This window comes from Mandrillus leucophaeus, unplaced genomic scaffold, assembly GCF_000951045.1.
Source record: "Mandrillus leucophaeus isolate KB7577 unplaced genomic scaffold, Mleu.le_1.0 Scaffold1246, whole genome shotgun sequence".
Lineage (NCBI taxonomy): Eukaryota > Metazoa > Chordata > Mammalia > Primates > Cercopithecidae > Mandrillus > Mandrillus leucophaeus.
The window spans coordinates 99,562-120,917 of NW_012100832.1; the positions used below are offsets into that span (position 1 = coordinate 99,562).

The window sequence follows — 21,356 nt, forward strand, 5'->3', positions numbered from 1 at the left end:
CCTACTAGGCGCCCCGCACTGAGTTTTGAGGGCGTCTGGCTCAGGGACACAGAAGGAGGAGTGGAAGGTCTGGGCTTGAGAGCTGATTCATCACACACAAAGAAATGTAAAAATACAACCAGAAATGTGGGGCACCCTGGGACAGAATCCCAGGACTCCCACCGGATGCGATTCTAAGGAGTCTCCAGAGAGCTAGGTGTCTCCGGCAGTGACTTCCCAGGCTGCTGGAGTCTGCGGGGCTTCCCATGATAACCAGATCACCTACTTCACCGAGTTGCTGGGAAGTTGGAAAATAATACAAGTGTTCCCTGGAAGAGTAGGATGCTTTTGCTTCTATTCATTCTTCATTCATTCATCAGTTTTTATTCATTCATTCATTCTTGAATCATAGCCCACATGTGCAAGAAGATACTGCACTGTAGGCTGGAATAAAACAGTGAAGAAAAGGCCCATAGTTTCTGTTCTCATAGAACTTACATTGTGATGAGGGAGATAAGCGATGGGAAATAAAATAATTACATATCTGTGATAGTGGCAGAAAAAAAAAGAAACACGGTGCTTTGGTAGGACAGGGGAGGGGGAGATGGTGATATATAAGATGGAGTGCTCAACCTCTCTGAGGAGGTGATATTTCAACTGCTGGTTAAGGGATCATCCAGAGCCAGCTCTCTGTAAGGAGCAGGAAGAGGAGCTGAGTGGCCAGAGAGGATCAGCTATGTAAAGGGAAATTAATAGCCTTAATGCTTATAATAAAAGAGAGAAGGCTGGGAATCAGAAGAATCCAACTTAAGAAGTTAGTATATTAACAAAATAAATTTAAAGACAGCAGAAATAATGCAATAACAATTCACAAAATATTAAAAAGAAAACAAAGATAAAACATAAAGAATAAAAAAACTAAAGTTAGTTTTGAAGACTCTATTTGCTTTTTTGACAATCCCACTCGACTCTGTTTAAAATTGCAAACCCTTTCTTCCCCAGAGCTGATTTTAGCATGAGGGGAGTGACTTGCCTGATGCACAAATTTAAGGAGATACAAAAAAACTTAGTAATCAAGAGAAATACTATTTTTGGAGATAAAAGTTAGTGCAAAAAATATCCATAATGATCAAAATATCAAAATTTTCATTTGACTTATTCTAACCATCACCACTGTTCTACAGCAGTGACACTGTTGTAGAACTCCAAAATTTAGGTTCATATATCTGATGTGCAGTAAGTAAAACACTGACACATCAGCACTTAGGAGCAGAGAAAAGTTTATTCAATTTGGCTAAAGTGAGAGGGCAGGAGAGATGAGCTCTCAAATCTGACCTGCCTTTCAACATAACTGTGGGCTTTTATGAGTAAGGTAGATATGCAGGAGGGGAGATCCCCGATGATCAAAGTTGTCTGCGTCTCTAGGGTGATCAAACTTCTGCATGCCATCAAGGAGGTCTGCATGACCTAAGGATCATTGTTCTTTAAAAGAAAAACGAGTCCATTAATCCTGCTGGTTGCCCCCAAAATTTAGGATATGAAGTTAAACAATTACTAGTGACTATATTCTCTCAAAATGACTCTATACTCCATGCTTGCTTGCATGGAAGAAGAAAAGAACAAAGTAAAATGAACACATAATGATTTTTATAACATAGGCTCAGTTATACCATCAGGCATGTTTTTAACATTTAAGTGCTAATGCTTCTAAGTGTATTGCTATTAAGATAAACATTCCTCATGTTATGAAACTACCCCACAAAGAGATTGAATTTTATTAAACACCTTTTCAACATAAATTGTGGTAATTGGTTTTTCTGCACCATCCAATTAATGTGATAAATTATAATATTCCTAACATCAGCCCACTCTTGCACTTCTAAGTAACATTAATCATAGTATATTTTAATTAAATGTTGAAATGTTCAAAAATTTTAATACTGGGTCTTTGCATAGTCATAAGTGACATTCATCTTTAAATTTCTTGATAGTGCCATTAGGCTTGAGAAATAATAAAATAATAAAATCCAAAGCCCCCAACTGACTGAATGGACCCCCAGTTGGCCAAGGGAACTCTGGAAAAACCTCAGAAGCTGAGTTCCCATTCATGTCAGGAGAGATGGGAGGTCAGACACACCACATTATTCCCTTCCCTTAGCTAACTAACATTAGGCTTTCTTCCCTACAGTCTAAACAGAAACCAGCCCTTTCAAAAGACTCCACACTGAAAATGTCAATGACTAGTTTATCTTCCCAGGTACGCCAAAAAGACATAGATTAATTATTCCTTCACTCCTGAGACATCTGCTTCCTGTATTCCTTTTTTCTTCAAATGTTTACCTTATATAAAATGTAGATTTACTGGGCACTAAAGTCTGAAAACTATATAATCATTAATCTCACTGCCACATCCCCTTTTTAAAGGAAAATATATAAATACTAAACCTTTTGAGATCCTCTAAAGAAAAAACAGCCACAGATGCACCTGTGACCCCTATTTTTCCCAGATGCATTCTCAAGCTGGCTCAATAAATCTTGACGATTTGAGACTTATGCCGCAATCACTCATTTTGGTTGTCAGGCTCTATTATCAATAGTTTTCATCTTTAAAAAATCAATTAGAAAAGCTGTCTTCCTCTATAATGCCCTGAAATGGTTTCAGAAATATAAGAATTTTCCTTTTTCAGACAGTCTGGTAGAAATTATCTTAAGAAACATTTACTTTTGTTGGATTTTTCTTTGGGCAGCTTGGAAATCCTGTTGTCTGTGAAGGATGAGATGGTGACTGGCCCAAGGCTGTCACGTGAAAGAAGTCGCCACTTTGGTATATACTTTCTTTTCTGTGTTTGTTATAATAGCGCCGGTTAGCTTTCTCTAACTAGCAAGACTGTCCTCACTGGGAATCAATCTCAGTAAAGCCACCTCTCTATGTATCACCTATGCCAAATGTCAGCAGCAGTATTACTGTTCTGTGTGGATAAAAGCTCCAGTAACATTACTTGCAAATTTTTACAAAAACCATTTGCCCCCTGACTGCCAAGGTCTGTTCTCCAGTCCTCCACATTGACCCACGGGTGATTGACCCACAGTGTGATTTCCTGGCCCCTTTCAAGGCACACAGGTTCCAAAACGTTGGGAGTATTTGAAGCAATAAGTGTTTTGTATGCTAATGAGATGGCTGGTAGCTGGAGGCTCCTGGATAGTCTCAGGATGGGGGCTGGTTGCTAGGAGAACCAGCTATGTGATTAAAGGGTTGGAACTTTCAGCACTCCCCATACCAGCCTCCAAAGAAGCAAGGGGGTGCTGAAGGTTGAGTTTATGACAATGGCCACTGACTTAATCAATCATGCCTACCTAATGAAGCTTCCACCAAAAGATGGGATTCAGAGAGCTCCCTGGTTGCTAAACACATCCATGTGCTGAGAAGGTGGCACAAGCCAAATGCACAGGGATAGAACCTTCCAAACCTCGCCCTATGTGTCTCTTTCATATGGCTGTTCATTTGTATCATTTGAAATATTCTCTTATAATAAATGGGTAAACATAAGTAAAGTATTTCCCTGAGTTTTGTGAGCCATCCTAGCAAATTATGGAACCCAGGGAAAAGAGAGTTGTGGGAACCCTGACTTATGGCCAGTTTGTCAGAAGTGCAGGTCACAACCTGGAACTTGCAATTGGTACTTCAAATAGGGCAGAGTCTTGTGGGACTGAGATCTTCACCTGTGGGACATGATGCTACCTCCAGGATGATAATGTCAGAATGGAATTGAATTATAGGACACCCAGCTGGTTTTGGCAAATTGCTTGGTGTGGTAAAAACCCACATTTTGGTGACCAGAACTGTGCAGGAATTGACAGTGTTATCAAAGAAAAAGTGTTAGTTTTTGCCTTACAATAAGCTAAAAGGCTTTATTTTCTCCCACAGACAAGGAGAAAAACATTAAGTTTGTGGTGAACTAAGGAAGGCCACAAATTATTTGACACTACTCCCATCAACAATTGATTGCCCTAGAATCTGAGCTGGCCTGTACTATTTTCACCAATAGAGGATTATGGAAGTGACTTTATGCCAGTTCTGGGCCTAGCTTTTAAAATAACTGACAGCTTCCTCTTGGCCCTTTGAAATCCTGAATCCCTACCCTGCGGAAACCACATGGAGAGGTCCTAAGACTAGAGGCAATGTTAGAGTAAGTAGACAGATATGAGAGCAGGGCAGGAGAGAGGCCCCCCAGGAATGCCAAGCAATGGTTGAGCCATAGTCAAGCAATCATAAACCTTTTCCTCTGAGATAATGAACAGGACAAGGGAGGGCCCCCAGAAATGTCTGGCTCTCATCAGGTGAAGGACAGGTGAGCATAAAACTATCCCACTGACACAATAAGTGGCCACAACTGCCACCAGAAGGGAAAGGAGTCCTCTAACAGATAGAAAACACCTGGAGCCAGCGAACCACAATCCCTGATAAAGTATCAAGTGTGTGCAAAGGGGAGCAAGATGGTGGACTTTGACCTGTATATGACCTTCCTGTATATGACCAGTAAGGAAAAGTCATCCCAAAGGAGCATGCATACAACTTCAGTAAACACACTGTGCACGGGACCCCTCACAAGTGCTGGCAGGCCACTGCACACAGGTAATCAAGCAACAACCTGCCCAAGGGAAGGATCAGCAGGGGAGAAGAGCCTGGAAGACGAGTCAATGTATAAAGTCTCAAACCAAGGATCAAGAGAGGCACTTGAATCTCTCAAGTGGCCTGCTTGATTTCTTTAAAGTGTACTTTGCTTTTTTTTTAATAAACTTTGCCTCTGCTTTAAACCTACTTCTGCCTCTCAGTTGAATTCTTTCCTCTGAGGGGGCAAAGACCAAAACTGCTGAGAATCACTAGTCTTCTGGCTGATAACAGGAAGAGGGGTCTGGCTCAACCCAGCCTTTCAGCCCTCCCTGCCAAGGCAGCAGACGTATAAAAGTTATCTGGGACCTCCAGAGCAATCTGGTTGCCAGGTGAATACCACCAAGGGACCCCAAGTGATACCTTATGGAGTATAAGAAATGCTCAGCTGGGCCCTGTCTGAATTCCAATCCAAGTTATGAGATTTAATAAAATCATTATTGTTTTAAGCCACCAAGTTTTGGGATAGTTTGTTATACAACCAATAAATAACCAGAACAGTCTTTCACACACAAAAAAATTTTATTGTGTCGTGTTTTTGCCAAATGAAAGACTCTCTTTCTAGCTCTAGCCCAAATAACCTTATAATCCCTTAAGGAAATTAATCCTCCTTATCTTTACAATAAGCTATAGAAAGTGTTCATTGTAGAAGTAGACTCCTATTTCTATTGAAATTAGTGATTCTCAACTATTAGTATACTTAATAATTTGCCTGGGAAATTATCAAAATGCTGGTTTCCAAGGACCCTTACCCAGACATTCTGATTTGGTAAGTCTAGTGTGGGGTTCAGGAATCTCCATTTTAAGACAGATACCCAAGTGATCTTGACACTGGTGATCCCAAGAACACACATGGAGACACATTTTAATAAAAGGTGCCAGAGACAGTGGGGCTGTGAGCTAAGCCATGTCAGTGGAAGTAAGGAAAAAACAAGGCACTTTAACTGATCTTCCCTGTCCGCATCCTCCAGCCTCATATCCAGGATTCCCTTATCTGCATTCTTAAGCTCTGTATCCAATTAAAAACATATTATACTTTTCAGAGAGTTTTATGCTTTTTATTTTATTTTAGCCTCTCAACCACTGTGTGAAGTAGAACAGATATTTTACAGAGAAGTAGGTATCTGACAGCTGCCAAGTGCACAATTTCTGGGCATAGAGTATCTGAAGTTAAGCACCCAAGTCTGGGTATGTATCTATGTATGTATGTATTTATATTTATATTTTTAAAGGAATGTCAGTTTCTTCAAATCAGAAACACCGCCACCAAGACCCATTTTCTTCATTATGATAGTTACAATCTGGCTTAATGATTAAGTGTGGATTGCTAACTCCCACAGCTTCCAGCAGCTTCTGGGCTTCCTCATCAAATGCCTCTTTGCACAACCTGAGAAAACAAGGGAACATCTCTTTTCCTGTATTCAATTTCCCTACAGCCCTCCACTTTCTCTGTAAAGGATTTATTTCAGGAGAAAAAAAGAACTGTTCTGTTAAAATAGAGAATATTATAACATGGGTGAGGAGTGGGGAAGGGAACTGAGAGATACAGTGAGGGAGATACAGAAGTTGAAGGAAAATAGAAGAAATTAACAGAAGAGAAAGAGAAACCAATTAAAATTAAAAAGGATCCTCCAAGAGCCTTTTGCTATCCAAGCAAAATTAATACTACTACTGATAATAATGAAAACAACTAACACATTTATTGTTTATTGTTATGCTAGGCACCATTCTAAGTACTTGGTCTATATTGACTCAGATGCTCATAATAACCTTACAGGTAGATTTTATCATTTCACCCATTTTACTGATAAGCAAATCAAAACAAAGAGCAATGGGGGACTAGCTTTAATTAAACATTTAGTAAGTGGTAGGGACAGAATTCAAACTCATCTAGGCTGGTTTCAGGGTGCTCAATATTCAACTACTGTGCTATATTATATCTCTCAAAATTCAGTGTTCTATGAGAGAAAAACAAATAAGTGTCTAGAAAATACCCAAGGATACATAATTAGGTTGATTCTGAGGCCTGTAGTAAATGAGTGGCTCCCCAAATCCTTCATTACAGGAAATGCTCCCCCTGAGAAACTAATGGAGACTTACCCTAGAACTTGTAGTTTACACTTAGGAGACTTCAAGACTTTATATAACTTCATAATTCCTTCATACCCTAAGGTATTCTGTGTCAGATTCATTTTTATCAGTCTTTGGTTGCAGATAAGAGCAGAGGAGAGATCTTGACAGCAGAGAGATGTCAAACCACAGTATTCTAACCTGTAGAGAAGAGAGACAAAAGCCAAAAATGAATTTATTCGATGACACAACAAAGCCCACAAGAGATCTGTGAACTCAGAATGGAGGATAATTCCAGAAACTTTAAAAAATGAGCACAGTATAAATTCAAGGACTATAAGTACATATAATATTCATTATTACCAGATATTTCCAGGCTGAACTTATCCCTTCCAAAATCATGAATTACAAATTTATAATTATTAAGGAATAAATAAAACATACACTCATGTTACAAAATACTATGAAGCAGTTGAATCCTTGAACATCACTAAAAATACATCACTATAACTAGATATAGGAATTTTGGTAGTGAGTGTTTAAAAAGCAAGGAATAGGCCAGGCATGGTGGCTCATGCCTGTAATCCCAGCATTTTGGGAGGCTGAGGCAGGCAGATCACCTGGGGTCAGGAGTTCGACAAGGCCAACATGGTGAAACCTCGTCTCTACTAAAGATACAAAAATTAGCTGGGGGTGGTGGTATGAACTTGTAATCCCAGCTGCTTGGGAAGCTGAGGGAGGAGAGTCGCTTGAACCCAGGAGGTGGAGGTTGCAGTGAGCTGAGATCGTACCACTGCACTACAGCCTGAGCTACAGAATGAGACTCAGTATCAAAAAAATAAAATAAAATAAAATAAGCAGGAAACATAATAAGGTCTCTAGCATCATGCCATTGATGCAAATAAAAATGCAATTCTATGGCATATTTTGAATACATTAGGTCAGCTGCCTGTAAGTGGGAAAGAAAATGGCTAATTCAGATAAATTAACCAACCCACCCATCTGTCAGTCAAGAGCCTCTGCACAAGCCGATAATAGTATATACATGAACTGAGGAAGCATGTCAAACTCAACCTTCTGCATCTAACATTCTCCTAAATAATTTGAATCTAATTTTTACCTTATGTTTACCTGGCCATTGAACAACTGAGTGCCTATACAGATGCTGAGCATACGAAACTTTTTTTTGTTAAGTGATCACATTTATGTGATGAAGAGATGGTCCCACTAATTATGAGACAGGGTATGTAAATATCACACAAAATCTTCCTTAGTGGAAAAAGCATCATAAAACATAAAGTGTTATCATGAATTCATCAGGAAATATAATCATTTTATATTTTCAGTCACAAATTACAGTCTCAAAATATAGAAGACGAACAGAACTGCAAAGTGAAAGACTCAAATCTAGAATTTTAATGAAAATTTTAACATTTTTCACAGTAACTGAGTTATCTGGGAAAAAGGTCACTAAAATTTAGATAGTTTAAACAGAATTAATAATCTTAATCCACTGATACAGAATACTGCAACTGCCTGGGCACAGTAGCTGGCACCTGTAATCCCAGCACTTTGGGAGGCCAAGGAAACAGAGTAGCTTGAGGCCAGAAATTCAAGACCAGCTTGGGTAACAGAGTAAGACCTCATCACTCCTCCCCCGCCCCCTGCCCCCAGCCCAAAAAAGAAAAAAAAAAAAAAGCCAGACATGACAGAAAAACCCCCTGTACTTAGAAAAACTAAAAACTAAATTAGAAATAACAATTTTTCATGTTCTTAAGTAAGTTTAAAAAGTCATGTAGCAAATGACAACAAACTTCAAAGAACTGTACTCATGCACAGTATGTTCTCAGAAAACAATTCTACAGACTGAATATAAAAAGAAAAGCCTCGTATTTGAAAATTAAGGAGTATGTTTAAAAATAACCTGTTAGTTGAAGAAAAAAGTTCTAGGTAAGTTTACAAATGTTGTGGACTCAAAAATAACAAAAATACTGCATACAATATCAAAATTTTATGATTAAGTTAATGCAGTCATTTGAAGGGAAGTTGTAACCTTAAATATCTTTGTTGGAGAAGAAGAAAGGGACTATGTATGTCTAAGCATCCAACTCGAGAATTTAGCAAATGGTAAAATAAACCCAACAAAAGTACAAGAAAAAATAAGATAAAAACAGAAATTAATGAAACAGAATGTAGATGTACAACAGAGTGGATCAACGTTGTGTTCTTTGAATACAAAAATAAATAAAGGGTCAAATTCAATATCAGAAATGAGAAAAAACATATCACTATAGATGATTAAGAAGTTAAGCAAATAATAAAATATTAGATGCTTGCCAATAAGTTTTAAAATTTAGATGAAATAGATAAAATCAACAGTATATACTTAACAAAAGTACTCTATGAGAAAGAGAAAACCTAATTATTTAAAAAATTGAATCAGAAGTCAAAAATTTTACACACAAAGAAACTCCAGGTTAGACAGCTTTACCAGAAATTTTTACAAAATTCAAGGAAGAAGTAATCCCAATCTTACAAAAATTCTCTCAGGAAACTAAAAGATAAGGAACACTCCTGAACTCATGAAAATACGGTAATTTTGATGCAAAAACTTGATGAAGACTGCAAAAGAAATTATAACCTATGTCCATTATGAACAAAATGGTTAAATGCTGTCACTAATATTGACATTAATAAAGTAAATTACACAATGTACATAGGAGATATGTCCAAGTTGGTTTGATTCCAAAAATGCAAAGTTCATATAATGCATACATCAATGTGATTCATCACATTTGACAAAATTCTTCAGGGCTAAGCAAATTCAGCAAAGTCTCAGGATACAAAATCAATGTGCAAAAATCACAAGCATTCCTATACACCAATAACAGAGAGCCAAATCATGAATGAACTCCCATTCACAATTGCTACAAAGAGAATAAAATACCTAGGAATACAACTTACAAGGGATGTGAAGGACCTCTTCAAGGAGAACTACAAACCACTGCTCAAGGAAATAACAGAGGACACAAACAAATGGAAAAACATTCCATGCTCATGGATAGGAAGAAAGAATATCATGAAAATGGTCATACTGCTCAAAGTAATTTATGGATTCAGTGCTATCCCCATCAAGTTACCATTGACTTTCTTCACAGAATTAGAAAAAACTACTTTAAATTTCATGTGGAACCAAAAAAGAGCCCGTATAGTCAAGACGATCTTAAGCAAAAAGAACAAAGCTGGAACCATCATGCTACCTGACTTCAAACTATACTACAAGGCTACAGTAACCAAAACAGCAAGGTACTGGTACCAAAACAGATATATAGACCAATGGAACAGAACAGAGGCCTCAGAAGTATCACCACACACGTACAACTATCTGATCTTTGACAAACCTGACAAAAACAAGCAATGGGGAAAGGATTCCCTATTAAATAAATGGTGTTGAGAAAACAGGCTCTGGACCCCTTCCTTACACATTATACAAAAATTAACTCAAGATGGATTAAAGACTTAAACGTAAAACCTAAAACCATCAAAACCCTACAAGAAAATCTAGGCAATCCATTCAGGACATAGGCATGGACAAAGACTTCAGGACTAAAACACAAAAAGCAATGGCAACAAAAGCCAAAATTGACAAATGGGATCTAATTAAACTAAAGAACTTCTGTACAGCAAAAGAAATTGTCATCAGAGTGAACAGGCAACCTGCATAATGGGAGAAAGTTTTTGCAATCTATCCATCTGACAAAGGGCTAATATTCAGAATCTACAAGGAATTTAAACAAATTGACAAGAAAAAAAAATCCCATAAAAAAGTGGGCAAAGGATATGAACAGATATTTCTTAAAAGAAGACATTTATGTGACCAACAAACACATGAAAAATAGCTCATTGTCACTGGCCATTAGAGAAATGCAAATCAAAGCCACAGTGAGATACCATCTCATGCCACTTAGAATGGTGATCATTAAAAAGTCAGGAAACAACAGATGTTGGAGAGGATGTGGAGAAACAGGAACACTTTTACACTGTTGGTGAGAGTGTAAATTTGTTCAACCACTGTGGAAGACAGTGTAGTGATTCCTCAAGCATCTAGAACCAGAAATAACATTTGATCCAGCAATCCCATTACTGGGTATACACCCAAAGGATTAGAAATCATTCTACTGTAAAGACACATGCACACATACGTTTATTGCAGCACTATTCACAATATCCAAAACTTGGAGCCAACTCAAATGTCCATCAATGATAGACTGGATAAAGGAAATGTGGCACATATACACCATGGAATACTATGCAGCCATAGAAAAGGATGAGTTAATGTCCTTTGCAGGGACATGGATGAAGCTGGAAACCATCATTCTCAGCAAACTAACACAGGAACAGAAAATCCAACATCCCAAGTTCTCACTTGTAGGTGGGAGTTCAACAATGAGACCACACGGACACACGGAGGCGAACATCACACAACAGGGCCTGTTGGGGGATGAGAGGCTAGGGGAGGGATAGCATTAGGAGAAATACCTAATATAGATGATGGGTTGATGGGTGTAGCAAACCACCATGGCACGTGTATACCTATGTAACAAACCTGCACATTCTGCACATGTATTCCAGAACTTAAAGTATAATTTAAAAAAAGAAAAAGAATATTCCTAGCAAACTAGGTGTAGAAGGCAATTTCCTTAAATTGATAAATTGGTGAACCACTGAAATTGTGCTTTAAACATTGGGAACAACACATGATAGTTAATTATCCCCAGACATGTTAACATTATATCACATATATTAACAGTTACTAAGGCACATAAAAAACGAAAAAAAAGAATATAAGAACAGAAAAGGAAAAAATATCTATATTGTATTATTCCTAAATGATGTGATTGTATACCTAGAAAATACAAAAGTATCTACAAATTAGCAACTAGAATAAGCAAGAGAATGTGGCAGGCTATTGGATAAGAAACCAACTTTTTAAAAAATCCTATGTTTCTATGTATAAACACATTGAAAAAAATAACTAAAACAATCATTTACAACAGCATGAAATATAGCAAGCACTTTGGAATAAAGTTAACCAGCAACAAAATACAAGACCACTCAAGAAAAAATTACTAAGCTTTATTGACAGACCTAAATAAATGAGATATGCCTTTTTGGTGTATCAGGAGACTCACTGATAGAATAAATGCAATTTGATTCAAGACATCAACATATAGGTAGGTTGGGGGGCAGTGCATATGTATGTAACTTGATAAGTTGATATTTCCAATTTATTTGCCAATGTAAAGGGGAAGGAGAGCCAAAATTCTCTTTAGGAAGATGGGAATACTTGCTGTAGTAGGTACCAGGGCTTATTATAGAGCTATATTAATTAAGACAGCATTGTTAGAACTGGGAATTACAAACAGGTCAGTGGAAGAGAAAACAGAATCCAGGAACAGATCCATGCACCAATGAAAATGTGGTTTATAACAAAGATGTCCCTACCAAGCAGAGGGGAGAAAAATTTCAATACCTTTTGCTGGAAAAAAAATGAGTATATAGGAAAATTATAAAATAGAATGCCACATCTACCTATATTTTTAAAAGGTAGATTAGAGGCTCCAAAGCTTCATAATTTGCCTTTGATATTTCAGAGATAATATAGAATTAGAATATAATGTATAAGATATAATGGGTTTCTGTAAATATTGTAAAGATGTTTTTCTCTCCCATTTGTATGATTCCTCCAGACCGAAGGTCTCCACGCAAGTAAAGGATAATTGGAGAATAGATGAAGTTCTAGCCACTAGGATGGGACAAACTGATTTCATCGGTGTAGGGGAAGAGCAGCAACAATATTTGGAATGGAACACCTTAGAACCTGGAGGTGTGGCGAGTGAGGAGAACAATTCATGCTCTATTTTTTCACCTAGATCCAAAACTTCAGCCTGGCAAAATAATTATGTGGTCCATGGAGTCTATGCAGCAACTGCAGCTAACAGACTGACCCACAACCTGGTTTGTTATGCCTGTCTATACACTATGAAAACAGAAAATCTAATATAGACATAGCAGGTCCTGAACTACTTTGCTGTGCCTGATGCCATCAATAGCAGCCTCCCAATATGGAGCCTTATCATATGTATACAAATACAATCACTAGCACAACCTTGTTTCAATTCGATACAAATCTGCAAGCTTCTCTTGATGCCAGAACAGCCTTGGAATATACCATGTATGAGAATGAGACAGCTACAACTACCAGTGAGACTGCTCACCTGGCTTAATCAAACTAGTGCAATGGCTAACCAAATAAAATATAACAGCAAATCCAAAATTAGAGTGACCTCTACTTTCAGTTACGTGTTTGCTTGTGGGGAAGAGCGGACTGCTAACTGTCTCTTTACTGGGGAGGAGGACTGCTTTTGGCTAATCTTTATTTATTTATTGCCAGTGACATCAAAGAATGGTAGGTCATTTTAGACTCCCTTGTATGAGTTCTAATGCATAAAAGACCTAGTAGTCCTTCCTGGAACTTTCTCAGTTGACTGAGTCAGACCCCTGTGGGAATGTTTGAAATCAATACTACACATTGGCCTCATCTCATGCTTGGAGTTTTGTTATTAGTGGCCTTAATTAAATGGTAGGATGAGATTAATTGAACAGATTTGGTCCCAATCTCTGTTAATCAGAGTGGCCAGTGGAGTAGCATATTCATGTGAAAATTCACCAGAAGCCAAGATTTTACTGTGTAGAAACAAGGGGTAGACATTTTGGGGAGATATTCTTCCATAGGTCTTTCTCTCCCCTACATGTTTGCTAACAAAAATGGAAGGCCCTGACAACTGTTTACCTCGGCCATTTTCCAGGATTGTGTTTGTAATGAGCAACCTTGAGGAACAAAGAGCAGGCTTATTACTGCCTCCTGTAAAATCCTGGGTCTCTCAATCTCCATCTGGACCCTCTTCCATCTGGACCCTCTTCATCAGCCCTGTGAGACTTGGGAGACAAAAGGAACTGACACAAACATGCTAATACTCATGCTTTGCTCTGCTACAAGCAATAAAGTCCTTTGTCTCTGCTAAGAGTCTTGTGAGTTTGGTTTTGTTTTTTGGCCAGCATCCATGAAACAGTAACAGGTGAATTTATTAGGTTGTAAGTAGGATAAAATTAAATCTCAGACCTAACAGTTACATCATCATCATTGCTATTATAAAAATATATAGTCAATGAAAACATAAAAGCTTCATTTTCTTGGAAGAGTCAGGGGAGATTTCTCTGGAAGACTGTTAAATTTCTAAAGGATGACATATGTCATTATGTCTGAGCTTCCCACACACAGAGCACAATTCTTGACCCTGAGGTCAATAATTCATGTTGTATAAGTGAAAATGTACTAGCCAGTATCAGTTCAAAATTAAACAAAAATCTAAATACAGAATTGAACATAAGAAATGTCCACAACACAGAATGTGATTTTATTAGATTACAAGCTCTTTAAGAACATAGTATTTTACAGATAGAAGATAATTAGTAAAAATCTTCAATTTAATAAAAAATTAATTCAAAGACAAGTGGACTATCTGACGAATGATAGAACATGGAAGACCCAAACCAGGTACCACTTGGGTACTAAGCATCTGTCCAAAGTACTAAAGGGGACACAAAGAAATGTGAAATATGGCTTCTATAGTAAAGAACATGCAGTACATTGATCCACTTATTTGAAATTTAGATTCTTTTTTCTGAGAGTAACTTACCTTCTAGCTCCATTTAGTTTGTATCCTCTCTCCATACACTAATTATCTTCTAGCTATACTAGCTACCAAATAGGCATCATTTTCTTAAAGGAAAACTATGAACTCACCCGAGCCTCTGAATGTTACAGTTTGGATATCTCAAAGCGTCACATAGAATTTTCACTCCATCATCCTGCAAATTGTTGTTCCCAAGGTCCAGGCTCCTCAGGTTTGGGTTGTATACAATAACAGAAGCCAGATCCAGACAACATGCATTAGTGAGAACACAGCCCATCAATCTGTAAGAATTACAATAGGAAAAGTGAATCCTTCCGTTGTGAGGCTTAATAAGTTTCCTCCTAGGAGATACACCCAGGTATTTGAACCTCTTTTCTATCTACAATCCAGAACATACATGGGAGAGTCTAATTTATCAGTAAAAACAGATGGGATTTCTTAATGAGCAGAAGAAACCAGCAGGTAAAACTGTTGTCTTCCACAAACAGGTTGTTATCTACAGAGCTTTAAAAATCAAGGGTATAAACATTTATTTTTACCAATACTTAAAAAAAATAAATATAAGCTTTCCCAAGGAACCAATAGATCTCTGTGCTTTCAGTTTTTAATATATCTTTAAGTGAAAAAAGTTTCCTGGAATCCATCTCAAAGTATTATCTTCAAAGAAGAAAGCTACATATAAAAAGATATTTATTCCAGGTCCTTTGCGTGGTATTCAAGAGCACTCACAATCTGACCTCAAGCTTTCTCTTTCCATACTTTGTCCCCACAGTATTTTCTAACCACGCACATGAATTTTTCTCCAACTAAACCATATTTGTTGTTGTTTCTCTTCTATTCTCTCTCCTTTCCTTCTGTTTAGCATATCCCCACATAACAGAATCTTCGTCATTTTTCTAGCCTAAAGTAACTCTATCTCCACTGAGAAGTCCCAACCTTAATCCCTGAGACTGTTGTCATATCCTTATAACAATGTATGGAATATATTGTAATTTGCTTTATATTTATTTCCCTGTAATCAGCATTTTATGTTATTTGGGGACAAAAGCATCACCTTAGTGACTTTTAGTTTCCTTAGCATCTAGTTCATATTGGTTGAAAATATTGGTTAAGAGAATTGACATGGTCTGCATAGAGGCTTTGGAAGGTAACTATGCAAGTACAGCTTTGTTTACAGCATTGCTAAGGAGAGAAAGTTGGCTAGCAAAGACCTTGAGTATATAGGTCACTTAGAAATTGTATCTCTGTAGTTAAATGAAGACATTGGATTTAACAACACCCATTAAGTAAATCTTTGTCTTCCAGTTGAATAATGATGAACGAAATCCCAGAGAATCAGAGAATCACAAAATAACCCATATCATCTACACTTTCCTAAAGTAAGTAAAGGTATTGATTGGACCCTATGGTGTAATTGCCTTTGTGTTTAGAGTTGTCACATTAAACTATTAAACTCATTTGGAAGTTTAGTTATCATGAGTCAGTCTGGTCAAGACAAATACTTCTTGGTCTACCAAAGAGCTTGACTTTACAGATCTGAAAAACTATGCTGGGGTTAGACCCTTAATGACTCACAAAAGTTACTGGTCACTTGGGAGGCCCTGGTAGGAAAGGGAGCTGAGATTGCTAAGTGATGCCTCTGCCTTGATTCATGCCGGCCAAAGTATTTATGCAATGAAATACAAAATACCATACAGTCATTAAAATAATCAAGAAGATAATTTGAAATAAGTATTTAAATGTATTTCTTCTTTATTCTCAGCATGCACACCTTGATAAATGTATTTCTGAAATACTGTCAAGTGAAAAGGAAACCCCAAATCATATCCATACAGCAATCAAAATTATGTATACACATGCAATTCATATATATGTATACCTGCTCACAGACTGAGAAAACATAATACTAATGAAAATAGTTGGAGTTTAAAAATGTGTAGGACATTGTTAGAAATCCCCTTTCCATTTATTTGAAAGTTTACTTAATTATAACCTGAGTCTAAATATAAATCTAAAAGAAAAACTAGTAGATCACAATTTCAACTTCATGGATAAAAGTAGAGGACACACAGTAGATTCACTGGGGCACAACCAAGGAAAGAATAAAATGGCTACTGTTCAGCAGTGGAATGTAGGATGTTGTAAAAATCCCCTTCCCAATTTCTTTGGAAGTTGACCTAATTATAAACCTGAGTTTAAATATAAATCTAAGAGAAAAACTAGTAGAGAACAATTTCAGCTTCTGGATTAAAAGTAAAGGACACACAGTAGATTCACTAGGGCACAACCAAGAAAAGAATAAAATGGCTGCTGTTCAGCAGTGGAATGTAGGATGTTGTAAAAATCCCCTTCCCAATTTATTTGGAAGTCGACCTAATTATAAACCTGAGTTTAAACATAAATCTAAGAGAAAAACTAATAGAGAACAATTTCAGCTTCTGGATTAAAAGTAGAAGACACACAGTAGATTCACTGGGGCACAACCAAGGAAAGAATAAAATGGCCACTGTTCAGCCTGATGCCTCTGGTCCTTATTACCTGAGGAAAGTTTATTAGAATTACTATGGTAATTATTTTTACAAATCTGATGAGCAGACTTCCCCAGCTTGTCTCAGGCAAAAGAGAGAGGGTAAATCAGCTGTATATTCTTTTCTCTGACAGATACTCGGTTCTCAGCCTTTCTTTCAGTATCTCCCAGACACTGTTGTTGAAACTACACAAAAGGAAAGCAACAGAAAACCTACTCCAAGTCCTGAAGATTACAGCTTGGATGCCGAAAGACATCACACAGAAGCTTCATTCCATTGTCTTGTAGCCAGTTTGATCCTAGATCCAGATGCGTCAGGCTCTTGTTGTGTAGAAGGGAAGTTGACAGATATTCACTGCTAAGTGAAGTGAAATGGCAATGCCTCAGCCTACAGGAAGGACAATGTGAAGAAAGATGGAATTACTGCAGTACTGTCCAGAGATTTCTCTCTTTGAAAAGATTTCATGATTTGATCCCTTATTTATTTGTCAACATTCCATTTCAGATGAAACACCCTCACTGTCAGCCTGTCTCACTTGGGAAACAGATTTACATCAAATTGGGCTACAAACTAGACTCATATTCTTCAGTATTTTTCTTACAATAAATCAAATGCTAATCTCATTACATTACACATATACATAGTACTCTACTGCAGAAGTATCTCCATGGACTAGAAGAACAGACAGATGGAGTAGAATAAGAGTAGTCATAATAAAGTAAGTACTCTTTGTACGTAATAGAAGCGGCATTTTCAAACAGTAAGGAAAATCCGTATTATGCCATTATTGCTTTTGTACAATAGATCTGATATATGGGGAAAAATAAGTTTAAGCCTTATAACAAAATAAATCTGGAATAATTTAACATGTAAATGTTAAAAGTAAACCATAAAGAGTATGAGACGATATATGTGTATTTTTTTAAAAAAAAGAAATGTACTTCCAATTACGACAAAACTTCTTGAAGTCGTGAGGCAGAATTTGACATCACAAAAATTTTTAAACTTATCTATTCTAAAAATGACCATAAAGTTAGAAATAAAGCAACATGCTGAGAAAATGGTTTGCAATATATATAAAATAATATTGTATATGTGATATTAATAACTATAATATATAACATATATAATAGAAAACATCAGGAAAAAACAGCCTATGAAGAGGAAATTCCTAAATATAAAAGATCAAAACAACTTGAAAAGATGCTCAACATTTAAATTACTTTAAAAGTTACTTTTCAACTTTTTAATTAATATAGGTCAAAAAGATTATAGATGTCCAATGAGGGTGTTAAAGTGCAGGTCCCTAGACTGCTGCTGGAAATATAAACAATCTATCTGGAAGGCAACTTAACCATATTTGATCAAATTAAAATCTTGGCTTATTAATTCAATGTTTAGAAAATTATCTAACAAAAATGAACAGAATAATCACAATGTGATTCAGACATACAACAGAGTGCTATATTTCTGTTCTGAGCTCAGATTCTAGAGTAGGATAGGTGGTAGGCTTTAGTTCTGAATTCATCATTTTCTTGTGAGATATTAAACAAGGTGTATTATCTTCCTAAGGCTCACATTCCTCATCTGTAGAGGGAGGCCCCTCAAAATAGGGTGGCCAATTTGACAGCATTAGATACTATTTTGCACAATAAGCATGTTTAACACAAGATCCAGGGTAGAGTTAGGACACAATAAATGTCAATTATTAATATCATTTTCACCTTCTTCTTCATTAAGGGTAACAGGGAAAAAGCAAGGAACAGAATGTGTTCATAACATTTTACTATTTTAAACATATTTCAAAATGTACAATATATATTAAGGATAAAACTTGAAGACACTTACACAAGGCTCTGCAGAGTACACTGTGCATGTTGTAGGGCATCACTCATAAGCTTTACTCCACCATCTCCTAAGACATTGTCTGCCAAGCACAAGTGTGTCAGTCTTTTATTGCTGATGAGAGCCAAAGAAAGATCCTCACAGCCAGCCTCTGTGAGACCACAGCTTTCTAAGCTGAAAAAGAAACAGAGATGAGAAGGGATCCGTCAATTCCCAAAGCTCATGCTTCTCTTCTCCTTCACAGGGAAATCAGTGGTGCTTGTAACCCCCATATCTTGACTATAAAATTAACCTCAACAAACCTATTTAAATTATGAATTCCATTGCAGCTGTTTGCAGGATATAAAACATGGAAGGGGAGAGGGGAAGCTTAGAAAAGAATGAAAGTAAAGAGCTCAATCAGAAAGAAAGATAGGTCTAAAAGTGAAGTAAAAGAGAGGGAAGTAGAAGAAGAGAAGGGGGATACATGTAGAGCTTATTCAGGATTGACAAATGAGTCAGTTAGTGTCAAGACCCAAGCAGTTCCCCCATCAGATCATAATTAAGCTACACAGAACCAAGCAAAATGACTCTACAGAAAACAAAACAGAAACACTCACGACAGTCTCTCTAGATAACACTTTGGATGTCTTAAGGCCTCACACAAAAGCTGTACTCCATCGTCCAACAGATTATTGGTTGACAGATTCAGAAATATCAGGCTCTGGCTTCTGATGAGAACATTAAATATACTTAGACAACAAAATACAGTTAGGTTGCAGGATTCCAACCTGGAAAACAACACAGAAAGACAAGAATGACCATTCCTTAGAGAAGTAGTACAACCAACACCCACCGAGCCCAAAGGTAGGAAGTTTCCTAATCTTTGGGATCTTGCCTGAAAATCCAACTTCTCTACACGGAAAAAAGTTGTTTAACTAAAGCATAAGGCTCTGACAGAGTTAAGGAGGGAAGGGAAAGAGATTATTTATCGCATTCCCACCCCCTTAATTCCCTATAAAAATATATCTGAAAGCATTCAAAAATATCTTTAAATGATAATAGTTTTTAGTCTGGGAGGAATTTCCTCTAACTACAACTTGGAAGATATGGCTTGAAGGATGAGTGTATTCTTCTATACTCTGACTTCTGAAACAGAACAGAAATAGATAGGAAGTTGGGAGCAAAAGCTGTGTCTCCCGTGAGCTCATTTATCCATGAGCCCATGTTTTCTGAGGAATCCAGTCCTTAAGAGTGAAAAGCAATACGTAAATCATAAATAAAACAAAACTATTTCTAAAGATTAAGAGAAACAGAAAAAGCACATGTATAGAGACTCATATTTAGAGACAACTTGTGCCTTGTACATGGTTGGGAGTATACTAACCCATTGTAATGAGTCAGGCAGCAGCAGCATTTCTGATATTTGGAATTTCTCTTGGTATTCCCTTTAATCAAGGACTTACCAACTTGAGTCACTCAAGAATTGTTTCTTTTCATCAAAATCAGGATATATAGAGGAAGGAACAGGAGAAGCTTCCTCCTAAGCCCAGAATTAGATCTTAATAGACGACCTAGAACATAGCCTAAGGCTGAAAAAGCTCAGCTTGCCCAAAAACCACAATTACTTTTGTACCAACCCATAACTAATAATCACCTTAAGTTAAAAACAGGCAATAGTACTTGGAAGTTTCTGGACATAAATGTACAGAAAGAAAAATGAAAGAAAATATATACCACTTATGAAGCAAAAATGGTACCGAAAACATTTTTAAAAGTTTCTAGACATGCAGTAAGATGGCCAAATAGGAACAGCTCCAGTCTCCAACTCCCAGCGCGAGTGACACAGAACACAGGTGATTTCTGCATTTTCAACTGAGGTACTGGGTTCATCTTACTAGGCAGTGCAGGACAGTCCATGCTGGTCAGCTGCTGCAGCCTGACCAGCGAGAGCTGAAGCAGGGCGAGGCATCGCCTCTCCTGGGAAGCGCAAGGGGAAAGGGAATCCCTTTTCCTAGCCAGGGGAACTGAGACACACAACACCTGGAAAATCGGGTAACTCCTACCCCAATACTGTGCTCTACCAAGGACCTTAGCAAATGGACACACCAGGAGATTATATCCCACACCTGGCCAAGAGGGTCCCACCCCCACGGAGACTCCCTCATTGCTAGCACAGCAGTCTGCCATCTAACTGCAAGGCAGCAGCGAGGCTGGGGGAGGGGCGCCCGCCATTGCTGAGGCTTAAGTAGATAAAGCCACTGGGAAGCTCGAACTGGGTGGAGCTCACAGCAGTTCAAGGAGTCCTGCCTGTCTCTGTAGACTCCACCTCTGGGGACAGGGCACAGCTACACAACAACAACAACAACAAAAAAGCAGCTGAAACCTCTGCAGACACAAACGACTCTGTCTGACAGCTTTGAAGAGAGCAGTGGATCTCCCAACACAGAGGTTGAGATCTGAGAATGGACAGACTGCCTGCTTAAGTGGGTCCCTGACCCCTGAGTAGCCTAACTGGGAGACATCCCC

At 37.6% G+C, this 21,356-nt stretch overlaps 1 protein-coding gene across 1 annotated transcript in view; it reads right to left on the reverse strand.

Annotated features, from left to right (window-relative positions):
• Positions 1-5,688: 5,688 nt before the first annotated feature.
• The window catches only part of NLRP14 (NLR family, pyrin domain containing 14), a 53,121-nt gene continuing 37,453 nt past the window's right edge, over positions 5,689-21,356 (reverse strand). Inside the window, exons 7-12 of the mRNA XM_011971772.1 lie at positions 19,448-19,618; positions 18,852-19,022; positions 17,220-17,390; positions 14,586-14,756; positions 6,749-6,919; positions 5,689-6,035 (exon numbers count right to left, since the gene is read on the reverse strand). Of these exons, the coding sequence (XP_011827162.1) occupies positions 5,900-6,035; positions 6,749-6,919; positions 14,586-14,756; positions 17,220-17,390; positions 18,852-19,022; positions 19,448-19,618 (991 nt within the window). The 3' untranslated portion in view covers positions 5,689-5,899. The remainder of the gene's footprint in view (positions 6,036-6,748; positions 6,920-14,585; positions 14,757-17,219; positions 17,391-18,851; positions 19,023-19,447; positions 19,619-21,356) is intronic.